The 24,216-nt window shown below is 36.8% G+C and overlaps 2 protein-coding genes and 1 long non-coding RNA gene across 4 annotated transcripts in view; 1 reads left to right on the top strand and 2 right to left on the bottom strand.

The window, feature by feature from the left end:
• The window catches only part of kcnv2b (potassium channel, subfamily V, member 2b), a 172,954-nt gene that overhangs the window by 16,288 nt on the left and 132,450 nt on the right, over nt 1–24,216 (top strand). The window lies entirely within an intron of this gene.
• The window catches only part of LOC127957887 (poly [ADP-ribose] polymerase tankyrase-1), a 29,760-nt gene continuing 6,159 nt past the window's right edge, over nt 616–24,216 (bottom strand). Inside the window, exons 4-28 of one of the 2 annotated variants that reach the window (XM_052556582.1) lie at nt 23,899–23,935; nt 22,638–22,713; nt 20,528–20,548; nt 18,586–18,680; nt 18,097–18,163; nt 17,767–17,953; nt 17,014–17,132; nt 16,842–16,933; nt 16,623–16,701; nt 7,914–8,085; nt 7,740–7,819; nt 7,404–7,549; nt 7,166–7,331; nt 5,878–6,097; nt 5,670–5,779; nt 5,209–5,397; nt 4,804–5,041; nt 4,159–4,238; nt 3,962–4,082; nt 3,791–3,888; nt 3,628–3,702; nt 3,322–3,427; nt 2,778–2,964; nt 2,526–2,682; nt 616–1,027 (exon numbers count right to left, since the gene is read on the bottom strand). In XM_052556582.1, the coding sequence (XP_052412542.1) occupies nt 941–1,027; nt 2,526–2,682; nt 2,778–2,964; nt 3,322–3,427; nt 3,628–3,702; nt 3,791–3,888; nt 3,962–4,082; nt 4,159–4,238; nt 4,804–5,041; nt 5,209–5,397; nt 5,670–5,779; nt 5,878–6,097; nt 7,166–7,331; nt 7,404–7,549; nt 7,740–7,819; nt 7,914–8,085; nt 16,623–16,701; nt 16,842–16,933; nt 17,014–17,132; nt 17,767–17,953; nt 18,097–18,163; nt 18,586–18,680; nt 20,528–20,548; nt 22,638–22,713; nt 23,899–23,935 (3,005 nt within the window). In that variant the 3' untranslated portion in view covers nt 616–940. The remainder of the gene's footprint in view (nt 1,028–2,525; nt 2,683–2,777; nt 2,965–3,321; nt 3,428–3,627; nt 3,703–3,790; nt 3,889–3,961; nt 4,083–4,158; nt 4,239–4,803; nt 5,042–5,208; nt 5,398–5,669; nt 5,780–5,877; nt 6,098–7,165; nt 7,332–7,403; nt 7,550–7,739; nt 7,820–7,913; nt 8,086–16,622; nt 16,702–16,841; nt 16,934–17,013; nt 17,133–17,766; nt 17,954–18,096; nt 18,164–18,585; nt 18,681–20,527; nt 20,549–22,637; nt 22,714–23,898; nt 23,936–24,216) is intronic. The other variant, XM_052556583.1, reaches the window with a different exon arrangement.
• On the bottom strand, nt 8,367–16,365 carry LOC127957898 (uncharacterized). Its single transcript, XR_008153889.1, has 2 exons — nt 10,581–16,365; nt 8,367–10,547 (listed from the first exon to the last, which is right to left on the bottom strand). It is a non-coding gene; the product is annotated as an uncharacterized LOC127957898 (long non-coding RNA).

The following is a 24,216-nucleotide window of genomic DNA, read 5'->3' on the forward strand; positions in this document are numbered from 1 at the left end:
TAGAGCAATACATGTAATGTCTCAATGTAATGCAAGCAGCTTTTCCAACCAAAAATGTTCACAACAAAAGACTAAATAAAATCAACCGAGATATATTATTGGGATATTAGTATTTTAAATTTAATTTGCCAATTAAATGCATAAAATGAGTTTAGTTTTCATGGTTATTAATGTACTAAACAGAACGACACTAAAAAGGAGAATCAGAATTTAAGTTGATATTTTTAAATTGGTAATCTTTTAATAATACGTCTAAGATTATGGCACTGAACACACTCCAAGTACCATGCGTTTTCAAAAACAATCCTGGATTTTTTTTTTTTGTACTAATAAATATTGTTGTAAAATTAATAAATATATACATTTTATTTTACATTTTTCTGTAATTTCATATCTATTTATCAAAATAGAAAAAAAAAAATCACAATACTTTTTCCTATATTTTTGATCAAGTAATTTTAGCCTGGGTGTAAATAAGAACCTTCTCTATTTTTTTTTATGTAAAACATTTGAATGGTAGTGTACTCTATGCATCAACTATATATTATCTTTATATAGGGATTATAAAGGCAATAGCATTTCATATGAATAAACAATCAAAAGCAAGTCTAATGAATGAGTCTTGTTCTGATGAGATTTATTTAAAAGAAATGAACAGACAAAAAAAAGTTCCATTAAAATACAACTCAAATAGCATCGTTAAACACAGTCAGTTTTACATGTTTTCTTTATACTACCTGTACATTAGACTTCACAATTGCAACTATTTTCAAATAACTTAAGTAACTTGTTTTTAAAAGTGCAAATTCATAATTCATACATGGGAATTCCAAGATGTGGGTACATGGGAAAGTTCACATTTCCATTGTGCAACGAGAGTGAGAAAGAATGAGTGAGCGAGCGAGTGATGAGTGAGTGAGTGTAGAAACGCAGTGTCTGACTATGATTTCTGCTCTGCTCCTGTTGAGGACTGAGGCGTGCTGTCCGGCTTTTCTATCTGATAAGTGATGAGATACTCTGGGTAGGCCTGGAAAACAACACCACCACACATTAACACAGCAGTCACACTTATACATCACAGCCTGCCCTCTCTTGCTGTGCACTATTGGATGAGAACAAAACAGAATTGAGCTGAATAATGACACTACTATCTTCTGCAGAGCTGCTTCTTCCTAGCTGAATCAAATTTGTTCCTAAGTGACACATTTTGTACCATCAACACTGTTACTGAACTGAATTTAACTGACGCAAGTTGATTGATGACACTGTTGTCTTTGTAGAGCTGCTAACACCTCAATTTAACTTGTTTAATAATTGATGAACTTCACACATTTATTGAAGCAAATCTGAATCAACACTAAACAGACCTAAGCGTCGGTCCCTATGTTTTCCGTAGTGTAGAAAACGCAGACAGAATCCAGTCAAAAAATGGAACTTTACTGTAAAACATAGAATGTCAATAAAATTGTTTGTTCAAACGACTACGTTTACATGACAGCGTTTTTAAAGAGTTTTTCAGGTATACATGACATTTTCAAAATGATTTGTGTTTACCGTAATTTTTCGGACTATAAGTGGCACCTGAGTATTAGTCGCATCAGTCCAAAACTAGTCATGATGAGGAAAAAAAACAAGTCTCACTGGGCTATAAGTCGCATTTATTTAGAACCAAGCACCAAGAGAAAACATTACCGTCTACAGCCGCGAGAGGGCGCTCTACGCTGCTCAGTGTAGACTACAGGAGCACTCAGCATCATCTCTGGCAGCATAGAGCGCCCTCTTGTGGCTGTAGACGGTAAATGTTTTCTCTTGGTTCATTTCTCTCGGTTCATGTCAAATTAATTTTGATAAGTCGCACCTGACTATAAGTCGCAGGACCAGCCAAACTATGAAAAAAAGTGCGACTTATAGTCCGGAAAATACGGTACTAATATCCGCGAAAATGGCCAAAAACACTGTAGTATTATGTAAGCCAGGCCAGTAGTTGGCGCTGTCACCTTGTTAGTAAACAGTACCTGTAGGAAAGTGACGATTATATGATGTTAATGATGCGTCTCCGCTGTTGGTTGTACAATGGGTGAAGTAAATCCACACGACTGAAGAATCATTAGCAAACTCTTGAGCAGCCATAACAGTACCACGTACTCCGCCACTGGTGTGTATGTTTGTTCGCACTTCCCTTTAAAATCAACACTTACTGTGCATGTCTACATACGTAATAAGTACTATGCATGCGCGGGATGCAAGATTCCCATTTTGGGCGTTCACACAGAAATGATAAATATTTTCAAAAACTTGCGCTTTGAAACCTGTTTTCAGGCCCCAAAACGCCATTGTTGTGTAAACGAACAGTCAAAACACAAAAAGTTTCCCGTTTTTGCCTGAAAATGTTGTCGTGGTAACAGTCCCTTGGATGAGAATTTATCTTAAATTATTTGTACAGTATAAAGCACTATATTAAATAAAGGTGACTTGACCTGATTATTGCTGTATTTTAAGGAGGAACTTTTCTTTCACCGCCGTACCTGTTCTCCGCGGTAGATCACATACTCTGCGTAGGCCAGGCCATTGACACTGGGACGGCCGATCACAGAATGATGTCCAGGGGGAGCGTGGGCCATCTTCATGGCACTGAACTGCAGGAAGGACTTTCCCAAAGTCACACGGCAGAACAACATTTGCCTGTGGGAAATCAACACAGAGGAAAATATGAAAACCGTCTAGTGTGATAATGTATTTCTGTTGGATCTCTTATTGTGTCAGGTGTGTTGATGTACCTGTGGCACACATAACAGGACCGGTCTTTGTGCGTGGGGCAGCCTGTGCCGCCTCCGATGCCATAGACGTACTGGTTACTCTTAGAGGAGTTCTCTGCAAAATATATGCCAGCTCCAAACATGCCACCGATATACGCATGGCGCTCATCAAATCCTTTATGGATGATGGCATTTATGAATGGAGATCCTGAAAAAAATAACAAGTGCAAAAAAAATATTATAATGAAAACTATTAAAATCATTCTAATTTGCTGATTTGCCTTTTTTTAAAACATTTCTTATTATGATCAATGTTAAAAAGAGTTGTGGAAGGAACAGTATTTTGTTGAAACAAAAATATTATAAATGTCTTTACTGCCACTTTTGATCAATTTAGTGCATCCTTTCAGAATTTATATTTATATAATATAAAAATACAAAGAAAAACGAAGATGAAAAAATGACCTTGTGGCAAACAATTAAATATTAAAATGGACAAAAAAAAAAAGATTCTTAGTTTCTTTTCAAGTAACCATTTTAAAAAGAGGAGCATCAGATTTCTTACCATGAAACAGCATTCGTTCATTGTGGTGGTTGTGATTCTCATCTGCGATCTCTTTCTGCCGGTGTGTGTATCGCTCTCTCAGTTTCTTATTCACCACCTTCTGGATCTACGGGACAATTTCTGTTAGATTTGGCTCAAGAGTATAACAGACATTTATGATATCAAATATGAAGCTAGATCATTTATCAACATCTATCAAAACAGCGTGATCATACAGTATCTTTATGTAAACCTTTATGGACATCAATACCTATTTTAGAGGAGTTAAATAAATCACAAATGTTGAAGGCATTTGGTGTGTTTTACCTTGATGACATTGTATCGACTGAAAACGCCTCCTGCATTTCCTCCGTCCCTGTGCTCCCGAATTGTGCTTTGCATCTGTGATCAAAAACAGCAACACTCATCACACAGCTGAAGCAGACGGGTGCATGATACAGCCCTGAGCTCCAAGTGTTCATGTTTGTACCTCTTCCTCAACAGACTGAAACTCTTTATCATCCACGGCCAGGTCAATCAAAACTGTGCCCTGATTGGTGCAGTGGAACGTCAGGTATGGGTTGGCACCTGTGTGTACAGATAACATGATTTAAATGTAATAAAAACACAATTCAAGCAGGAACAGTTTAACGAGACTCACCCTGCTGTCCTCCCAGCAGCCTCTCGATGCCTTTGATGAGTTTATGACGGTGTCCGTAAGCATTGATGCCGATCTCCTTGAGTTCCTCGTGACCCATATCGGCCAACACGTCCAGAGTGATCTAATGGACACGGCATTAAAAACATGAGGAGATCTCGAAACATTGTGCCAGAAGAAATTCTGAAGTTCTTCCTCACCTGTTCTCTCTGGAAAATGTCCCTCAAATGCTCAAGCCCCAGACTCTTCAGGAATTGTGAAATGTTCATGTCAAGGACCGCTATGGGGCAACAAAAAAACATTTTAAGCAAATTAAGAATCACAAATGTGCTGGACATGATAACAACTGAAAAGAACATCCCGTTAAATAGCTGGTAAAAATCTGTCTGATTCCCAAACCAATGACTCTTATGAGGTAGTTCTTTTTAGTGAAACTAATTCTTATAGCACATTTAGTGTAGTCTGATTCCCAAAATAAATACTTTTATGAGGCAGCTCTTTTTATGGAATCATACAGCATGATCAGTGTAGTCTGATTCCCAAACAAATGACTCCTATTAGACCGTTCTTTAGTGAATCAATCCATGTAGCCTGACTCCTGAACAAATGACTCTTATTAGGCAGCTCTGAATCAAAATCATGCACCTCAATCAGTATAGTCTGATCTGACTGCCAAACAAATTCCTCTCATCAGAATGATCTTTTAAAGTGATTCAAAGCCATACACCACAATCAGTTGTAGTCGGAAAAAAAAGATTCTTATAAACCAGTTCTTTTAAACGAATCAAACCTGTACACTAAAAACAGTGTAGACTGATTCATAAACAAAGGCCTCTGTTTCTCACCATCTCCTTCCTTGCGCTCAGTTCCGGAGGCCCCATCAGCGGGTCCTGTAGCCCCTCCACTGGCCCCGTCGCAGAGGGGCCCGGCCAGGTTATCGATGCTGGAGGCAGCGGAGAGGCAGGAGGGTGTGGAGGCGGGTGATATGAGAGCGGCGCTGAGCACGGTGGCCTGTGGTTTGAAACAGCTGGGCAGAGCATCAGGGGGCATGGCGTCCATCAGCAGTGCACGGATATCATCAGCCTGACAGACACAAATAGCAGAGGAATAGCAATGAATTTCATACTACAGTCACCATAAAATCCAATTTGATTTTCAGTTCAGTAAAAAGTTTTCCAGTTTTTGGACTATTATCTCATATGTCAGGCTTTTTTAACTACAGAATAATCAGCTGCTGTAGGGGTGTTTACCGTGGCCAGGTCCAGAGCCGTCTGTCCCTCCTGGTTCTTCATGGTGGGGTCAGCGCCGTGAGCCAGCAGCAGTGCACACAGCTGTGTGCGGCCCTTCTGCGCTGCTTCATGCAGCGGTGTGAACGCCCACTTATCAGTCGCGTTCACGCACGTGTTATACTTGATCAGGAGGGCGGCGATGTCCACATGCTGGACAGAACAGAGAGGTCAGTAACACATTATGCTACAATATTGTGGTTCTTGCACTATTGCTAGCCAGTCCAATCACCCAGTATTTAGCCATTTTGAGAATATGTGCATTTGCTCCGTCAGTTATTTAACAAGAATGAGTTACATTTTAAAATAGATTCTAATAGAAAACAGTTTACTGTTGTGGTTTGCAGGTTTGGTACAACAGTAATACAAAACCCATCCTTTAAAGATAAAGTAATTTATTTATACTAAGACCTCCGTTTTCTCACCCCATATGAAGCAGCGTTATGCAGAGGGATCAGTCCTCCTTTATCCTGAGCGTTCACATCTGCTCCATGCTCCAGGAGATACTCGGCCACCTCCAGGTTATTGTAACCAGCTGATTAATATTGAATGAATGAATTATTAAACCACCAGAGAGATGAAATAAATGCATGTTGAATGATGAATGTGAGAACATGGCTTTGGGAATGTTACCTGCAAGGTGCAGCGGTGTGGAGTTCCTGCCCTGTGTGTCTCTGCAGTTGATATTCTCAGGGCTGCAGAGTTTCTGCACACGCGCCAAACAGCCCTTCTTAGCGGCATCCAGCAGGGCGGCGTCTCCGCGCAGAAGGTCCTGGATGTCTGTGTCTCCGTCCTTCACCATGTCCAGAGCCGTATTACCATCACGGTTCTTCTTAGATGGGTCTGCGCCATGCTAAAGAGAGAGTAGAGATGTTACACACTTATTAATCCTACATTAATTGCATTTAAGGGGATGTTTACATGACAACGCTTTCAGCCAAAAACGTTTTGACTGTTCGTTTACATGATCGGGGGTTTTGGGGACTGAAAACGCATATTTTTGAAAACGGGTTTCAAAGTGGAAGTTCTTTTTGGCCATTTTCGCTGATCTGTATAAACACAAATCTTTATGAAAGCTTTGTCGTGTATACGCAAAACTTTTTAAACACGCACGGGAAAAGCTGTGAAAATAAGACTTAGGAATACAATGTTTTGGCCTAAAATTTGGCAGCTGGAAAAAAATTTAAAAAAAAATTTTTTTTTTACCCAATTGACTTGGATATTAATAATAACAACAATACATTTAAATTGAATAATATTTTTTAGATATTTAAATAATCATAAAAATATTATAAGTCACTGTTTTATTTAAACATTATTGACAATAATAATAAGATGAAGAATATATATACTGTACTTTCCGGACTATAAGTAACACTTTTTTTTCATAGTTTGGCAGGTCCTGCGACTTATAGTGAGGTGCGACTTATTTATCAAAATTAATTTGACATGAACCAAGAGAAATGAACCAAGAGTAAACATTACCGTCTCCAGCCGCGAGATGGCGCTCTATGCTGCTCAGTGCTCCTGTAGTCTACACTGAAGACATAGAGCCCCCTCTCGTGGCTGTAGACGGCAATTTTTTCTCTTGGTTCTTGGTTCTAAATAAATGTGACTTAATAGTCCAGTGCGACTTACATATGTTTTTATCCTCATCATGACGTATTTTTGGACTGATGCGACTTATACTCAGGTGCGATATATAATGTTTACATATATTTAATTTATAATACATTAAAGTACAATAATTATAGAATTTATACATTCCAAAAAGTTTCACATTTTACTTTTGTCTAATCAAAATTTTGGTGCATTCATAAATGATCACTGCATAATTATAACTTGTGATAACACCAAACATCATTAATATTATACGAAATTCCCACACAATCATGACATTCAGAATTATGATGCATCAAACCTTGAGCAGTAGTTTGCAGATCTCATATTTGCCCTTGGCTGCAGCTTCATGTAGTGGGGTGAACTTCCAAAGGTCCGCCACGTTCACAGACGCTCCATGTCTCACCAGTAACTCTGCCACCTCGTAGTGACCGTACGAACATGCATTGTGCAAAGGAACCAGGCCACTGATAAAGAAAGAGAAGAAGTTAAAATCAGACAATTCAAACTCACGCTAATTCAGATGAAGATAATCGTACCCTTTATCTTTAGCGTGCACGTCGGCCCCATGATGCAACAGGTATTCCACCACAGCCACACGGTTGTAGCCTGCAGCAAAATGCAGCGGGGTGGAGTGGCGGCCCTCCAGGTCACGACAGTTCACGTTTTGAGGAGAGCACAATTGCTATAAAACACACACAAACAAATTGGCATCAAATGAATAAATGTTTCTCAATGTTCTGATTGATTTGAAATCTTTAGAACAGATTAAGTCACCTATAATCATTAAATTAAGTCCCCTATAATCATTAAAAGTGAATTAGATTTTGACCACGCTGACTTTAAGCTTGGTAAACTCTGAAACCATTATTTACCTTCACTGTATCTAGGTCTCCGGCTTTAGCAGCCTCGAGGAAGCGGTAATCCACATCCGAATTACGAGTAGGAATGTTCTCTGGAGAAATAAATGGAGAGAAATCATAAATCCAGGACATCGTGCTGTTAGGACAAATGGACAGTTCATTAATCAACCATACTGTAATAAGCACCATTGAGGATTTGCTGTACGGCTTCATTTCCCATCTGTGACGCAGTGAAGCCCTGCAGTGAAACGATTGACGGGTCGGCTCCGTAACTCAGCAATTGTCTGCAAGTCTGGATGTGACCAGCGAGGGCTGCCCTGTGTAGGGCTGTCTGTCCCAGTGTGTCCACAGCATTCACCTAAACACACGCACAAAGGTTTATTGTAAAGGGAACTTTGGGTTTAGTATAAAGATCAAGAATATGAAGCAGCACAACAGTTTTCAACACTGATAATTATAAGAAATGTTTCTCAAGCAGCAAATCAGCATAATAAAAAGATACACACTGCAGTCTTTTGTGAGTTGGCTGCCACTTACTTTTTTTGTTTTATTTTCATTTTAAAGTGTCCTGTAGGGGAATTTACAGTTAAAACCCAAGGACCAGATATGTCGCAATGAAGACCAGGACTCAGAGATGAGTTCAGTTAATAATAATAATTTTACTTGAAGAAAATAGTTTGCAATTTCATCAGCAGAAGTCAGCTTCAACACTCTCGAAGGAGTTCGCAGGCCGCCCCCAGTACAATACAAAATCAACCACAGTTATACCCTGACAGAGGATACTAATTGCGTCAATACATGAGTCAACAAAATTCTGATTGGTTCCAAAACCTAGATAAAACTCTCCAAAGACGTATATCTGATATGCTGGACACTGGCAGTTGATCGTTTGTCCTGGGACTGTCTGAGCTTCTCCCTGTACAGACAGATACTAACACACATACACAGAGAACTTATCTAAAATTCAAGGCTTTCTAGCACTGGCGAGTGTCTTATCATTACGGTTTGATACGCACACATAATATGTGGACATTAATCTTGAGGAAAAGAAATACAGCACACATAAGGTTACACATTTCACTCTTGCTATAACTTGATTAATAGTCAAACAAGAAATCATGTAATAAAATAATTAATATCAGTATGAAGGATATGGCAAATCGGCATCCACTCCTTCAGTCCCCCGTTTTAGATCAATGTGGGGTCTAATACCCCACATCTGGTCTAATAAATGAGGTCAGGTGTAGTTGTGATGCATGCTAAGAATGCAGGCTGTTGGTCAACTTAAACATGTGCATATACTTAAGATCTCTGGTACTGGCTGACATTTCTAGTAATAAACACTTTATTTTGTACAAAATACTTCCCATAATCATTCTTACTTCCCATATACATTCATCTACTTACTTAATCCCACAATATCGCCACTTGCACTAGTCTTTCTTCACATAATGTCTTTTCCAGTGAATTATTCTGTGTGTCCCTCTACCTGGAAAAGTGTCCTCCATCCATATATACTTTCATCAACATATCTTTGTAAATACCTCTCTTCCTACTACAGCTACTTCACACTTACCCTCTAAAACAAAACATTTATCCAACAGCCTTAAGACTAAATTTGCATATTCATTAACCAGATTTAACAAATCATTAAAGAAAACCGCATACACTTTAACCAAATTCTTTTTTTCTTTTTTTTAACCCTTAAGAAGGATGTTTGCCTTATTTGTTTTCTTTTAGCATGTTTTATTCAACTATGATGAATTTTAGTTAATTTGGTCATATCTTAAAATAAACTCATTACAATAAACGTATATTATTCTCTGGAAGCCGGGCTAAATGAATAACCACTGTTATTGCATTCCTGACATATGTCAGACCCTCAGTCACCTCACAGATACCAAATACAGACATTGCTTATAACCTAAATCCCAGTAAAGATACCCTTATTTTATGAAAATCTATAATTTTCCCAATCAATGGTGCAATTAGAGTGATTGAATATCCATTTTACCCTTTCACTCCAAACTTGGTGTTAAAAAAAAAACACAAAAATAAACAAACCAAAAATAAGTAAGATCAATATTGAGCCATCTTAAAAAAATAAAAATAATCATAATCATAATCATTATTTCCTCGAAAACTTAGAGCAGTTCCTAGTTTATTACTTAATAGCCCTTTTATTAAGTTTTACTTTCACCACGAATCCATTTGCAGTCATCATAGTTCACATGCTGCTTACACATACATTAACCATTAACCCAAACTTGTCATTGTTAACAACATTTGATCAAAATTACATTTTAAGTATGTGTCTAAGTGTCTAACTTCAAAAATACAACTAACCTATCCACTTATTGTCATGCATGTATTTTATACCAGGACATTACTGTTAACCATACTCATTGCCTTATTATTACCCTTTTTTTTTTTTTTTTTTTTTTTTTTTTTTTTTAAATGTAAGTCTTGTCAATTATCATACCATATTACTGTACTCAGACTATATTAATGACACATTCAGAAGCAAATCCTCAATACCTCGTATTAAGTCAATTTAGTTCTCACTGTTTTGTCAGTTAGAAATGCTTACACATCAGCTACGTGATCAATGTCTTTAAAACCCTTGTTCATGTTTGTCATTTGGCAGTGATATTTATTTACTCAAAATTATTATAAACTGAAAAAGAGCACACAGATTTCCCAATACTATTACTAAATGAACAATACTATTACTTAGTTCTAAACGCCCAAATATTTATTAAAGAGACATCCTCAGTTTCTGTAAATCTGTATTGAAACAGTATACATTATCAAAAAGCCCTGTCAGTGTTCACAATATTAATTTGATTTGACCTGACAGGTGTTCATAAGCAGCTCCATAGAGCCTATTACAATTGTTTTGTTCAAACTAAATTTATTATTATTATAATTTTTTTTTTGCTGTGCTATTTCAATTAATTCAAACCTCTTGTTATGGATTTGCTCCATTAAGGGGCTATCCACACGTTTTTGTTCAACTTATCTCTGTTCTACATAAACCACTACATAAAGATTTGCACTATATTACACAAGCAGGATTCACTCCTTTGTTTTCCCACCAGGCTTCTTTATGTGAGGGTGCTCTCTGGATAATTTGGTTAGTGACGTAGCCAATCTGTCACTGTTTTTCTGCCGTCAAGTCTAAAATATTTACCTTCACCATTCAAACAACAAAGTGTTAACTTGTTAAAATTTAGACCCTCATTTAAATTTAGGCATGGATTTTAAACCCATTTTGGACGGCAAACTTAAATTTCACAAATCCAATCATATAAACACTCTTTAACATATTAATCCAGAGAGTGATTTAAATCAGCATTATAAAAGACAAAACAAGTCATTATTACCAGTAGCAGACAGAGCTGGATAACCAATCCACTTAAAGCTCGTCCCATGTTTGGCATTGTCTTTTCATTAGTTTCACTCAGAATTATCGACTTCTGTAAAGTAATTTCACTTAACACATCTGTAATGATAAAACACTCATTCCAGAGGTTAGTGACTCAATTGAAACAAAACAGGAACAGAATTGTCCCCCAATAATATATATATAGCCATCCTCATGCATGCACATACTTAACACATTAATATTTTAACAGCTCATATTTAAGGTTTTCCTTTTGGTATTAAATCGGAAGGATTTAAACTTAAACATTGTCTGTGCATTTTACCTAGTTTGAACCTAGTCTCTTATCTAATCTCAAAGTTTGCCTGTTCTTTAATGATTTTTATTTAGAGTAAAATCAGCTGGGTTGTTTTGGTCTTAAAATTATTGCTCTGTTTTGGTTACTCTTTCTTAGCAGGCCAATAATAGAAGAAGAGCACTATCCCTGCCTCCACTCAAGCACTCTCTCTCTCTCTCTCTTACTGTGCAAAAAATTATTTATTTATTTATTTAGACAATTTTTGCCAAACTTTAACTTAGACTATAATATAAAATTCATTACAACATATAACCCTAAATTATTCAAATAAGTTAAAAATGTCAAAGTTTCTAGATCTAAAATCTCAGTTTAAACTGTTTAAAATACATAATGCTAGGAAAGCAGAAGCAGTCTTCATTTTTAGCCACCACCATATCTTGTTATCATCTTGTGTCATTCCTAATGACCTGCATGAGTAAAGACTATGATATAGACATATTAGTTCAATATCATTTTAGCCTCATAAGAAATTTTTGTCTCAAAATAATGGCTGTCATCACATGGTCTCAGATGGTTCTTGAAAGCCCATTGCCATTAACTTTTTATAAATAAGCTCCTTGTCCTCAGGGTGTGATCCACTGGCATAGTTGCATCAAGTTGTGGACGCTTGTCACAACAATCAGTCAAGGAATGCGGTTGCTGGTGATCAGGTCTGGAGGAGCTCACATTTTGAGGCAGATTGCTGTACTTCATACAGTTCCCCTCTTAATGATGCTCTAGGCCTATCAAGCATCCGCTCAACTCCACTACCATCTCACATATAACACCTCCCTTCAGGGCAGGTGCCCAGTGGCGGTGACCCCCTGCCTTAGGTTGTCCCCTATTGGCCAGAAGAGGATCTTACCCGTCATTGAGAAATCACCTCATGCACACTGGTAACCACTCTTTCCCGTTGCAACATCCTCGACAGTCTTCTTCCAGAATCCAGTATTTCCTGCAGCTTAAGGAAAGGTGCACTCAAGAACCATGAGAGCCATTGACAGCACCTACTAGTGTTAAAACATTGAAAAAGGTTAATCAAACTAATATTTAATCGCTAAACTCAATTGGATACCTCCAAACTATCATGCTGAGATTACTCAGTGAATTTATTTTTCACACCCGTCCATTCATTGTAATTTTCTGTTGCTTCTGTAGCTGCAGCCATCAGGCCCTGTATGATGGTGGAGACTAAAAATAAGACAGATAAGTTACTGGTCATAGAACAAATAGCAATATAACTGTTTAGCTATTCAAAATTATTACATCTATAGCTCAGGGTCTGTATTATGATTTTAAAGCCCTCATGTCTCTTCAACAATTGCTCCTAAATTGTTATTCATTATTTTTATAATCTCTTATTTCTTACATGCATTGGGCAGTTGAACATTTAACTACCAATTGCCCTCTTAATGCATTAAATCTGAACTCTTTTATCATGTCCTTTAGCATCTCAGTGCCTATGATTTGACTGAAACACTGTGCTGTACTATAAATATCTTATCACTTAAACACAGGCTCAGATAACGGCATTTTAGCTTACTTTGAATGAGAGAGAGAGAGAACTCTGAGGGATTCAGGACTCGTAACAATGCATTTTCATTCATTTTTAACATAATTTCATCGTACTATCATTTTACTCTAGCCCAGTTTAAAACTTGTCAGAAATTATATGCATTTTAAAAATAAACATCTTTATATTTGTATTTTTACTTTATTTTCACAACTCAAATGTTTCTCAAAGTTCTTTGCAGTCATTGTCATTACTTTTACATCAACTTGTATTTATTAATTAACTTAATTCTGGCCATGGCTTCTGAATTTCAACATTGGTTTTAAATCTGTCAGAGGTTATCTGACCCAGGTATATTACTTCGGGTCTTGCTAGCATGCTGTCTTCAAAGTTACTTTGAAACCCCCGTTTATGTTACTTGTTTACAACTTTATCATCTCATAAACAAAAAAATAATTTTCTTTTCTCTTCTTTTTTTCTTTTTTTATGATGCTGCGTGACTACAATTTTGCAATCCAACAATAAAATTACTCTTTTGGCCAAACATTAGTAAATATAGGAATTACATTTTTTTTTTTTTTTTTTTTTTACTCAGAACATGTCTCTGGTACTTTCAAAGCTTAAGCCAGAGTCATGGTGGGGGCCAGCATGAGATAAAACAACGGCTTCATTGTAGTCAAAGTAATTTTATCTTTTTTAACAAAACATAAGCTTCTAAGTTTTTCCAAAATGCCACTGCCAATTTGTGTGCCTACAGTTTTTTTTTTCACTAACCCAGAATTCTGTTCAGTATTCCTTGTCAGGACTTTCAACAATTATATAGGAACTGGAACAGGTCTTATGATATCATTCTTTGTCATTTAAACCTTCTATGCACAGAGAATCAGATTAAATCATCACTCAGTTACTTCTGGGATTATTTTTAACAAATCGGCACATACATTTATAAATGTTTATTTCTCAGGTTCTTTCTAAGTTTAAAGCCAATCAAGTTTTTGTTTTAACATTACAATCAGAATTAAAGCTCAGACTGATCATTCTTTAAATGAATTCAGAGAATATATATATTTTTTTAAAGTCAGAGCTTCAGAGCCAAACTGTTTACAGCATTTGCTCTCTTCTGTTTCATTATTTCTATCAGGGCTGACCAGGTTACCTAATTTGTCAGTCATATTTCTATCATAAACCAAAAACATATTGAGGCGGCGATCTTACCAACAGCACTTGACTTCTGCGTGATGAAATTGCAAAGTATATTCCAGAATTTCCATATACTGGTCCAATCCAATCAGGGTCATGAAAACTACATTTTAGCTCTTTTGGGGTTGTTCCTGAGGCATCCCAGATCAATCAATACTTTCCCTTTGCATATATCCCTATATTTTTTATAGGTGCACATATGAATTATCACTATTTATTTTTAAACACTAATTTTGGATACTCTTTTCCCTAACCACTGACCTGGCCTATTTCTAAGCTCGGGGCGCCCCCGTCTGTAATGGTGGGTGATCGAGAGTTGGAAGAGCGAGATACGACTAGAACCCCCGTCTAGCGTCTTACATTCTTCTCGGGATTTCCCATACCCCTACTTTGGCTTCCCTGGCCGTAAATGCACTGCCCTTTATGGCCTCTCGTGCTTTTCGGCTTTCTGTGCTTGACCCAGCACTGCCTATTTACGGCTCTATGTGTCCCTTGTCCCTCAGTGCTTGACCCAGCACTGCCCTTTACGGGTTCACATGCCTGTTAAGAATGCGTTTTTGTCCCCCCCTGGACTGTGCACACCTAGAAAATTTTTACGTCTCTCTCTAAGACCTATAGGTGTGCACCTGTTCCCTCTGTAACTGTACACATCTCTAAATATCTTATATCAAGACCTACCGATGTGTACTTGTACCCCTTATACTCACAAGGTTACTTATTTACAGGTATATTGTGACACCAATTTACCTTACTCCACCCTGGAGCTGGTGTCTACCCCTCACGTCTGAGTGAGTCTATCGTTCCTCCTTCTCTTGACCCCCTCCACTTACAGACAGTCCCTAACCAATAATATTAAATCTAAAATCTTTCCTACCTTGGTTTGATGATTGATCAGGGATGTCACCAAAGAACTATTGCCCGCCGATCCTCCACCATTAACTGTTGGGGAATTTACAGTTAAAACCCAAGGACCAGATATGTCGCAATGAAGACCAGGACTCAGAGATGAGTTCAGTTAATAATAATAATTTTACTTGAAGAAAATAGTTTGCAATTTCATCAGCAGAAGTCAGCTTCAACACTCTCGAAGGAGTTCGCAGGCCGCCCCCAGTACAATACAAAATCAACCACAGTTATACCCTGACAGAGGATACTAATTGCGTCAATACATGAGTCAACAAAATTCTGATTGGTTCCAAAACCTAGATAAAACTCTCCAAAGACGTATATCTGATATGCTGGACACTGGCAGTTGATCGTTTGTCCTGGGACTGTCTGAGCTTCTCCCTGTACAGACAGATACTAACACACATACACAGAGAACTTATCTAAAATTCAAGGCTTTCTAGCACTGGCGAGTGTCTTATCATTACGGTTTGATACGCACACATAATATGTGGACATTAATCTTGAGGAAAAGAAATACAGCACACATAAGGTTACACATTTCACTCTTGCTATAACTTGATTAATAGTCAAACAAGAAATCATGTAATAAAATAATTAATATCAGTATGAAGGATATGGCAAATCGGCATCCACTCCTTCAGTCCCTAATATGGATTTTTCAAAATGACCTTACATGCAGTGTGTAACACAGCTCTAAGCGAATGAAAATACTCTGAGTCTTAAATCTGAAAGTGCACCCTGTATAAAGTTATTGTCTCTCAAAAGAAAGAATCGACTCTGAATCATTAAAACGAGTCGTTTTTAAAACTATCAGTCCCTCCAGAAAACGTGATTATGCGATCGCTTGATTTAATGCATAATCAGCCAAAGGCTCACATTTTTTCAAATATGACGCTCTTTTGCCGCATAAATTACCGATTTCAGAAAGTAAAATTTGCGGGGCTAGCATGATTTCATAATACCTGTATTTTCGTTGCAAAAAACTTCAAGGATTTTTGCCCGCAACAATCACAAAAAAAAATCTGCGTTTTTCTGGAGGGACTGAACTATGCACTATTCTTCTATACTATTACTACGATGCAATGTAGGGTCTAAGAGATACATAACAGGCTTTAAATATATACAAATATGAAGGTAGCTGCCTAAGTAGATGACACATACTGTAGCAAACTGGCTCGTTATCACCTAAAACAGAGCTCATAATGAATTACCGTATTTTCCGGACTATAAGTCGCACTTTTTTTTCATAGTTTGGCTGGTCCTGTGACTTATAGTCAGGTGCGACTTCTTTATCAAAATTCATTTGACATGAAATGAGAGAAATGAACCAAGAGAAAACATTACCGTCTAGAGCAGAGAGAGGGCGCCCTCTTGCGGCTGTAGATGGTAATGTTTTCTCTTGGTTCTAAATAAATGCGACTTCTAGTCCAGTGCGACTTATATGTTTTTTACCTCGTCATGATTTATTTTTGGACTGATGAGACTTATACTTAGGTGCGACTTATAGTCCGAAAAATACGGTAGTTCCATGCAGTGTGAGGAAGCTTGTACCTTTGCTCCGTGTTTCTGAAGGACTTCAAGCACGTCATTATGACCTCGTTCAGACGCGATGTGGAACGGAGTCATAAAACTAGAAGGAGAAAGAATACGTGATAATGTGAGAATGTATTACTTAGCATTTATTTCTGAAATTGACTAGCAATTTCAGAGTGTAAATGGTTTCAAATTAATTGTACACCATTTTTTTTGCCTCTGAAGTCGAACACTTACTCCTTGTTCTTCTCGTGAATGTTGGCACCTTTCCGCAGCAGCAGCTCTGTGACCTGTTTGCGTTTGGGATGAGGAGAGGCTACGGCGCAGTGCTGGGAATATCATAAAGACATTTTAATAAACACGTCATTAAAACCCTGAGGGTTCAGAGAGGATCATGTAAAGTGCTCACCAGAGCGGAGTCGTGCGAGTGAGGGTGTTTGAAGCTGATGATCTCTTGAGCAGTTTTCTTGACCTTTGCCATGTCCGCCTCACGGGCCGCTTGCAATAGCGTGTGACCTTTGAACTCATCTGGATGAAGGAAATCACAAAAGTCAAATGGTTATTAACTAATAGTCCTGCAGCTTGAAACAATTAGCAAAAAAAGGCCAATATTACTTCCATCAGTTTTTTTTTTTTTTTAACAAAATAATGACTTTTTTATTATTATTACATATGACCTATAATGTACTTATCAAAATGTATCAAAACACACTTACAAAAGCAGTCAAATGTAAAAAGTCAAGATTTATTTTTTTACTCAGTCTGCGAAGGCATGACAAAAAAATAATACATTTTAGTTCAAAAACTTTGCAAAATAAGCTTTTATTTACATTTACTTTTGACAGTATCCATAATTCTAACCTTGGAACCAGCATAAAGCATAAAATAATGTTGATCATGTGAATATCAGTTAAAAAATTGAACAAATAGTTCATAGGAGTCATTTCTTTGTTGCAGTTTTCCTGCTTATTAAAAGATCGTACAAGTCGTCTTCACCTTACAACTGGTTTGAAAAAATGCTATAAAAAGCATTATTTTGTAGCATCATCAGTTTGACAAAGTGTGACTTCTCCAAAATTAGTAAGAAAGTGAGTATTGGATATTCATCAAATACACTGCAGGCCGGTGATACTGAAAAGAAAGTAGCATGAATGTCACTTACAGGTGAGTCTCTCTTTAAGTTCAGGTGTGGGCGCCACATCCACCGCGCTCTTGCCGTGGCAGTTGAGCAGTGTGGGATCAGCGCCGTGACTCAGCAGCAGTGAACACACCTCCACTCGATTCTTACTGGCCGCCTCGTGCAGCGGCGTGAACTGCCACAGGTCCATGGCGTTGACGCACGCCCCGTGCTGCGAGCGAGACCAACAGGAAAGCATCAATCATGTGTATTCTTGTAACTAATAATCAAAACTATAAAGCACCTGTGGTTATAGCAGTGCTGGGGAGCTAATACATTATGATCAGTAAGTATTGGCTGGATTGTTTTCTTTACCTTCAGCAGGAGCTCTGTGACCTCATAGTGACCATAAGAGCAGGCATTATGCAGAGGAACTAGACCACTGATAGAGAGAGAGAGAGAGAAAAACAACATTTCAGAATTATTCAAAAAAGATCATGATTAAAGCATTTAAACCAACATTAAAAAAACAGCAATTATTCCTAATAATTATTGCTGATCAAAAGAAAAATAAATATCTTAATGATCTGTTTTAACAGTAGTGTATATATAATATTATATATATATAGAATAAAACGATGAATAAAAACACTTTAACAAAGGTTACATATAACAATATATGCATGCTATACAAAAAAAAAAAGTTACTATATACCCTAATGGGTGCCAGCCTATCATTTACTTCTTAGAATATAATTTTTGACTTGTATCATATTATGGAAGTAAAAATAGGTTGCATTCCATGTTGACTTACATACCGGACACTTAAATGTTAAAGAGAGACGGTAAGTCGTAGTTTCTCACCCTTTGTCTTTGGCATGGACATCAGCACCGTACTGCAGCAGCAGCTGCACTATACGCACTCGATTATACCCCGCGGCCAGGTGAAGAGGAGTGGACTGCAAAAGAGCCAGAGAAATATTAATAACATGTCTCAATACAATCAAGCTAAATAAGTGATCATCAATAACACAAGTGCTTGTTTCAAAAACCCAACCTCAAATATAATTACGTAAACCGGCTAGTTGTTACCCATCCCATCATTAATCACTACAATAGTTAAATTTTATGCAGTGAGCTGTTCTGTGTGATGTATTTTGCTTTTAAAAACGCATTCTTGAGGCTTTTGAGATACAAATGAAATGAAGACGTGGTACCTGTTCTAGCATCCACAATAATAATAAATATATGAACTTAAACATTGTGAATAACATGTAAAGGCCTACTCACACCAATTACCAAGCAAAATTGGAACCAATTACAGAAGAATGGTGTGTTTGACTTTTTCCACATGTACCTGTATTGAATTTATTATACGTTTAAATAAGACTTTTAGCCTACTTGTTCTGAAGTGTTGTATAAATGATATTTCGTATGTCATACTTGTTTAGTTAGTTGCTTTCTTTCTCATTTTTTAAGATTTTATTGCCACTCTACTTTAAGTCCTTTTATAGCTTCTCAACATTTGTGTCACATGCCTTAAAAGGTGAAAAGGTCTGTGTCTCTACCCATAATCCTTAAGACAGACCCACCAATCAGAGAAAATCAATGGTACCAAGGAAACCGAAATAGATGCAAAAGAGCTCAGCGCCAATCACAAACTCCCATAAAGCATTGAAAATGACAAAAGTCTGTTTACAATGATATTTTGCATTAAAAATGTAGCCTATTGGTTTTACACAAAGCAAATAGGTTTTATGCTGTACCATCATTTTAATTAAATTCCATCATTTGCATTGCTTCAAGTGCACAGATCAGAAAGTTTGTAATGCTCCTGTAAGAGAGGTTGGTTTGGTTTACTGCTTCAAATTCTTTATTGAAACATTCATTGAAATTCATTTGGAGAAAATGGGAAGCTTTCTCTAATCACTAAAAACGGTCACTGTTGTCAACTATTGCCTCTTGGTGCAAGTAGGCCTTTATATCTGCGATCTCTCTGAACAACTGATGAATCTGGCTTGAGCTCGGTCCCTTTATCCTAAGCACAAAAAAAGTTACAAATTTGTTCCCAGTTCATGCAGTGAAGATGAAGAAATAATGGTGACATGCCTTTATGACACTGAGCACAACCACAGCAAAACACTCAGTATGACAACCAATCTCAACGCAGCCATTTAGTAATGAAGATCTGCCTCAAAAGAATGATGCATTGTCTGAGAGAATGATATTATTCAGTGTGGGATGGAAAGGCAATGTTCATGTCACTATTATGAGGTCTGAAGCAGAACAGCACAGGCAATGGGGCAACAGTGCAATGTTTCTAGCATGCACACAACGGATCTAAACAGGACAGGATGTCAAAGAGAAACCAGGAGTTAAACACCACGTTCGTGGAGAGCATGCGTGCTGATCACAACAAATCAAACAAAACGGGATTGAAGAACGTGAGGCGATGTGTGGATGCGGAGGTGGGGTTTAGGGGTGGAAACATGGTGGAGTTCTTGCAAAGGCAGACAATTTAGAGAACTATTGTAAAAAAAAAAAAAAAAAAAAAGTTAAATAAAGACTTTAAAGAAAGAGGTAAATGAAAGCCTTGTTTTCAGAACCTGCAGGAGTCAACGAAACGTTAGCAAGCTATTGGTTGATTGATGGATTGTGACCAGCAGAAAATAAGGCAGGTTTCTGTGCGTTTTAAGTGTGAACCAGCGTATGGATGGATTTTTAGGGACAAAAAAATTAAAGGAAAAATAAATAAAATCACAGAAGACCAAATAAAACTAATTTCTGTTTCACAAAATAAACTTACCAGCATTTTTTGAGATGTTGACTGAATGTCGCCAGAACAAAAAACAAAACAAAACAAAAAATTAGCTATTAACTAACATATTGTCCATCAAAGCTGACTGTGGTGCTTAAAACCTAATAATTCAACAGCTACAGCATCCTATCTTAAACTAAAATAAAAATGTTTATGTCTGTGAAAGACTATATATTATTTTTAGGAATCAGTTTACACAGGATAAATGCTACAGCCGATTTGACATTTTAAATGGCCAATATAACACTAATAAATTACCTTTCAAAAAAGTCTGTGAGATTTTTTGAATGTCTTTTACACTCGCCAAGGCTGCAAGTATTTGATCAAAAATGCAGTAAAAAATAATAATAATAATATTAAACTTAAAGTAACTATTTTATATTTAATACATTTCAAAATGTAATTGCAAATGCATTTTCGTTGAATAAAAGTATACATTTCTTTAAAATCCCAATCCTTTGAATCGTACATATACACAACATCATTTTATTTCAACATCATTTTATACAATATTTCCTCAATATTCTATACAAAAAAAATGACAGCATATACGTTTTAGGGCTGGGTTTTGACACAAATTTGTTTTTTGATTTGATTCGATATTGATTATTTTGGATAGTAAGTGTATATATATATATATATTTTTTTTTTTCTCAAGGAAAAAAGAGAGAGAAAACAGTCATTTGGTACTAGATAACTATAATATTGAAGGTTAAAGTTTCCATATTCTGGACCTGTTGAACTGAGGCGCTACAGCGATCTGTCACTCCAGATTAAACAGCACCAAAACGGCATTTATTGTTTGAATACTGCAACACAATGGCCATCAATTGAAACCTGAGACTTTGTTTTATATTAAAAGCACCAAAGCACAATAGTTAATGCAATTTATTGGATGGAAAGTGCCCTTCAGTGATCCATCCATTAACTGAAAACAGGGATTTGGGATTTAAGATTCGACATCGTTCCGTAAAAAAAAAAAGAATCGATTGATAGAGATAGATTTTTTTTTTTTTTTACCAAGCCCTAATACGTTTATCATATCGGTGCATCCCTTAGGCCTATAAACATTTTTTATTCTCATGTACAATACCACACAGCATATATACAAGATTTTTTGCAAATAAAGGCAGGGGAAAAAAAATGACTTCAGCAGATCAGAGATATTTCTAGGTTTACAATGTCCAACACTCACTTCTATGTGAAGTACATTCAAGCATGCATTATGCTCAGTGATCAACTATTTACATTTACACATTTAGCAAACGCTTTTATCCAAAGCAAAGCAATTTATCAAACTAGTCTGCACTGTACTCCACTTAAAACGCTAACGTTACTCTCAAAATAACACCATTATACAAAACACCAGCATCAACATGAGTATCAGAGGGTACAAAAACTCAAGTAACAACAATACTCAGCCCCTAAAAAATAATAATAATAGCCAACATCACTAGAAGTTACAAAACATAACTCCAAATCCATTACAAGACAAACAGGAGACAATCCCACAGTGAACTCTATCCAAAAAACCCCCCTTCTGATATAAAGACACAGAGGTCTGGATGGAGGGAGTGACCTGAAATGATCAGGGATGACAGAGGATTTGAGGGGAAATCAAGGTCCTGTTATTATGTTGTGACCAAAGAAATGGATCAAAAAAAGCTTTGGCCTAAAACTTCATGAAGGTCAGATGTGCATCCTAGATCAACTGAAATCCATTATAAAAATGACTGACACACAAAAGTAGACCAGACTGAACAAAGAGGCAGCGTAACCTTGAAACAAACATTATAAAACGACATCAACCATATGTGCAAGCTTAAACTCATCACGGGTAAAACTAGGTCAGCTGCGCGGTTTACTCTAAACACAGTATTACTGAAAGAAAAAACTCAAACAAGAGGATTTGGGATTGTCTTGACCTACATCTATTTATTCCACCGATGAACTACATGAAATCACATCCTGTGTTTGAGTAGAGCTGGAGTTTAGAAACAACATCAGACATACTTTCTAAAACAGGCATACTTGGCATTTACAGATGTGTCAAATGTTAAAGGCAACGTTATAGAACAGTAATTCTGATCTGTGTTACCTTGCGCCCATCGCTGGCGTGACAGTTGACGTTAAGTGGGGTCAAGAGTGCCATCAACTTTTCCTCATTTCCGCTCCTAAGGTTTTCCAAACAGAAGACAAACACTGTTAGGAGAGGCAACTTAGAGAAAATACATTTCTGGATGAGTGCCATTAAGTAAAAAAAAGATTCAAATGTACTTAAAGAAATGGCAATAACTTTTAAAATAAAAGAGTTCAATGCACAATGCAAAGTTAATGTAAGCTTAGATATAAATAAACATTCCTCAAAAGTCTGAGGATCATAATTGGTATTCACATTTTAACAGGATTTTTTCCAAAAATTGATGTATGGATAATCAAGTAAACCTGAGTTGGTTCAGTCTAGTTAGTGTTCATCTTAAAATATTAAAGTTATTCTTACATTTACTTTATAAAATACTTCCCCTTTCCTATACACATTTATATGCCAAGTTGCAAAAATGTCTTATTCTGATATTCTTGTATTTCCGTTCCGTTATGTTGTCATAAATGTAAGCTTTTTTGGCATAAATAAAGATTTTAACGAAAATTAATCATTTGTTTTATGTTACATTCAATTGTGTGTTCATATTAACGGTCATGGTACTCAAATTAATGTTTGCAAAAAAAAAAGAAAAAAAAATTTGCTTAACCTTTTTCTCAAATATTGCCTATTCGAGAAAGAGAAATGGAAGTTGCATGTATTCGCGTCTGTGCATTTCTCTTTTTAGAGTGAGTTTTCCTCTCGTCGCGGGAAGGTGTATAAAATAGAATTGAGATTGGGCCAAAGTCGTTGTTTTTTTTTATTTTTGGACCAAAATATATTCGATGCTTCAACAAATTCTAACTGACCCTCTGATGTCACATGGACTACTTTGATGTTTTTCTTACCTTTCTGGACATGGACAGTAGACCGTACACACAGCTTCAATGGAGGGACTGAGAGCTCGCGGACTAAATCTAAAATATCTTAAACTGTGTTCCAAAGATGAACAGAAGTCTTATGGGTTTGGAACGATATGAGGGTGAGTTATTAATGACATAATTTTCCTTTTTGGGTGAACTAACCCTTTAATATACAACTGTGCCAGGTTGTGTGTAGCGCCAACAGCTCTGCAAATTCTTTCCAAAAGGACTCCAGCATAAGGAACAAGCGACTAAAGGAATTCAAACAAACATCCATCCAACATCCCCCACCCCCAACCACTTTTTTCAATGTTTATTTTACATTGATATTAAATTATAGCATGCCAAAAGCTCACCTCGCTGCTTCCAACAGTTCATCCTTCTTATATTCACCTGATAAATAAAAAAAGACAGCAGGTGTCAGACAGACTTGATTTGCAAGATTCATTAATGTGTGTGTGGATATGTTTAGTGTTGCAGTGTTTTCCGACTGGAATACTAACATTCTGCTTAGCATGCAGTACCTCTTATAAATAGTACGTCAAATGGTATGCAGGATGCAACGTTTCAAACAGAAGGTTGTTACATTAACCTCACTACATTTAATTTGGTGAGTGGCACTGAGTTGGCATTTTAATCCAACTTTGTGTGCAAATATTTAAACGTGTAGCTGT

The sequence above is a fragment of the Carassius gibelio genome, chromosome B5 (genome assembly GCF_023724105.1).
Source record: "Carassius gibelio isolate Cgi1373 ecotype wild population from Czech Republic chromosome B5, carGib1.2-hapl.c, whole genome shotgun sequence".
NCBI classification, from domain to species: Eukaryota; Metazoa; Chordata; class Actinopteri; order Cypriniformes; family Cyprinidae; genus Carassius; species Carassius gibelio.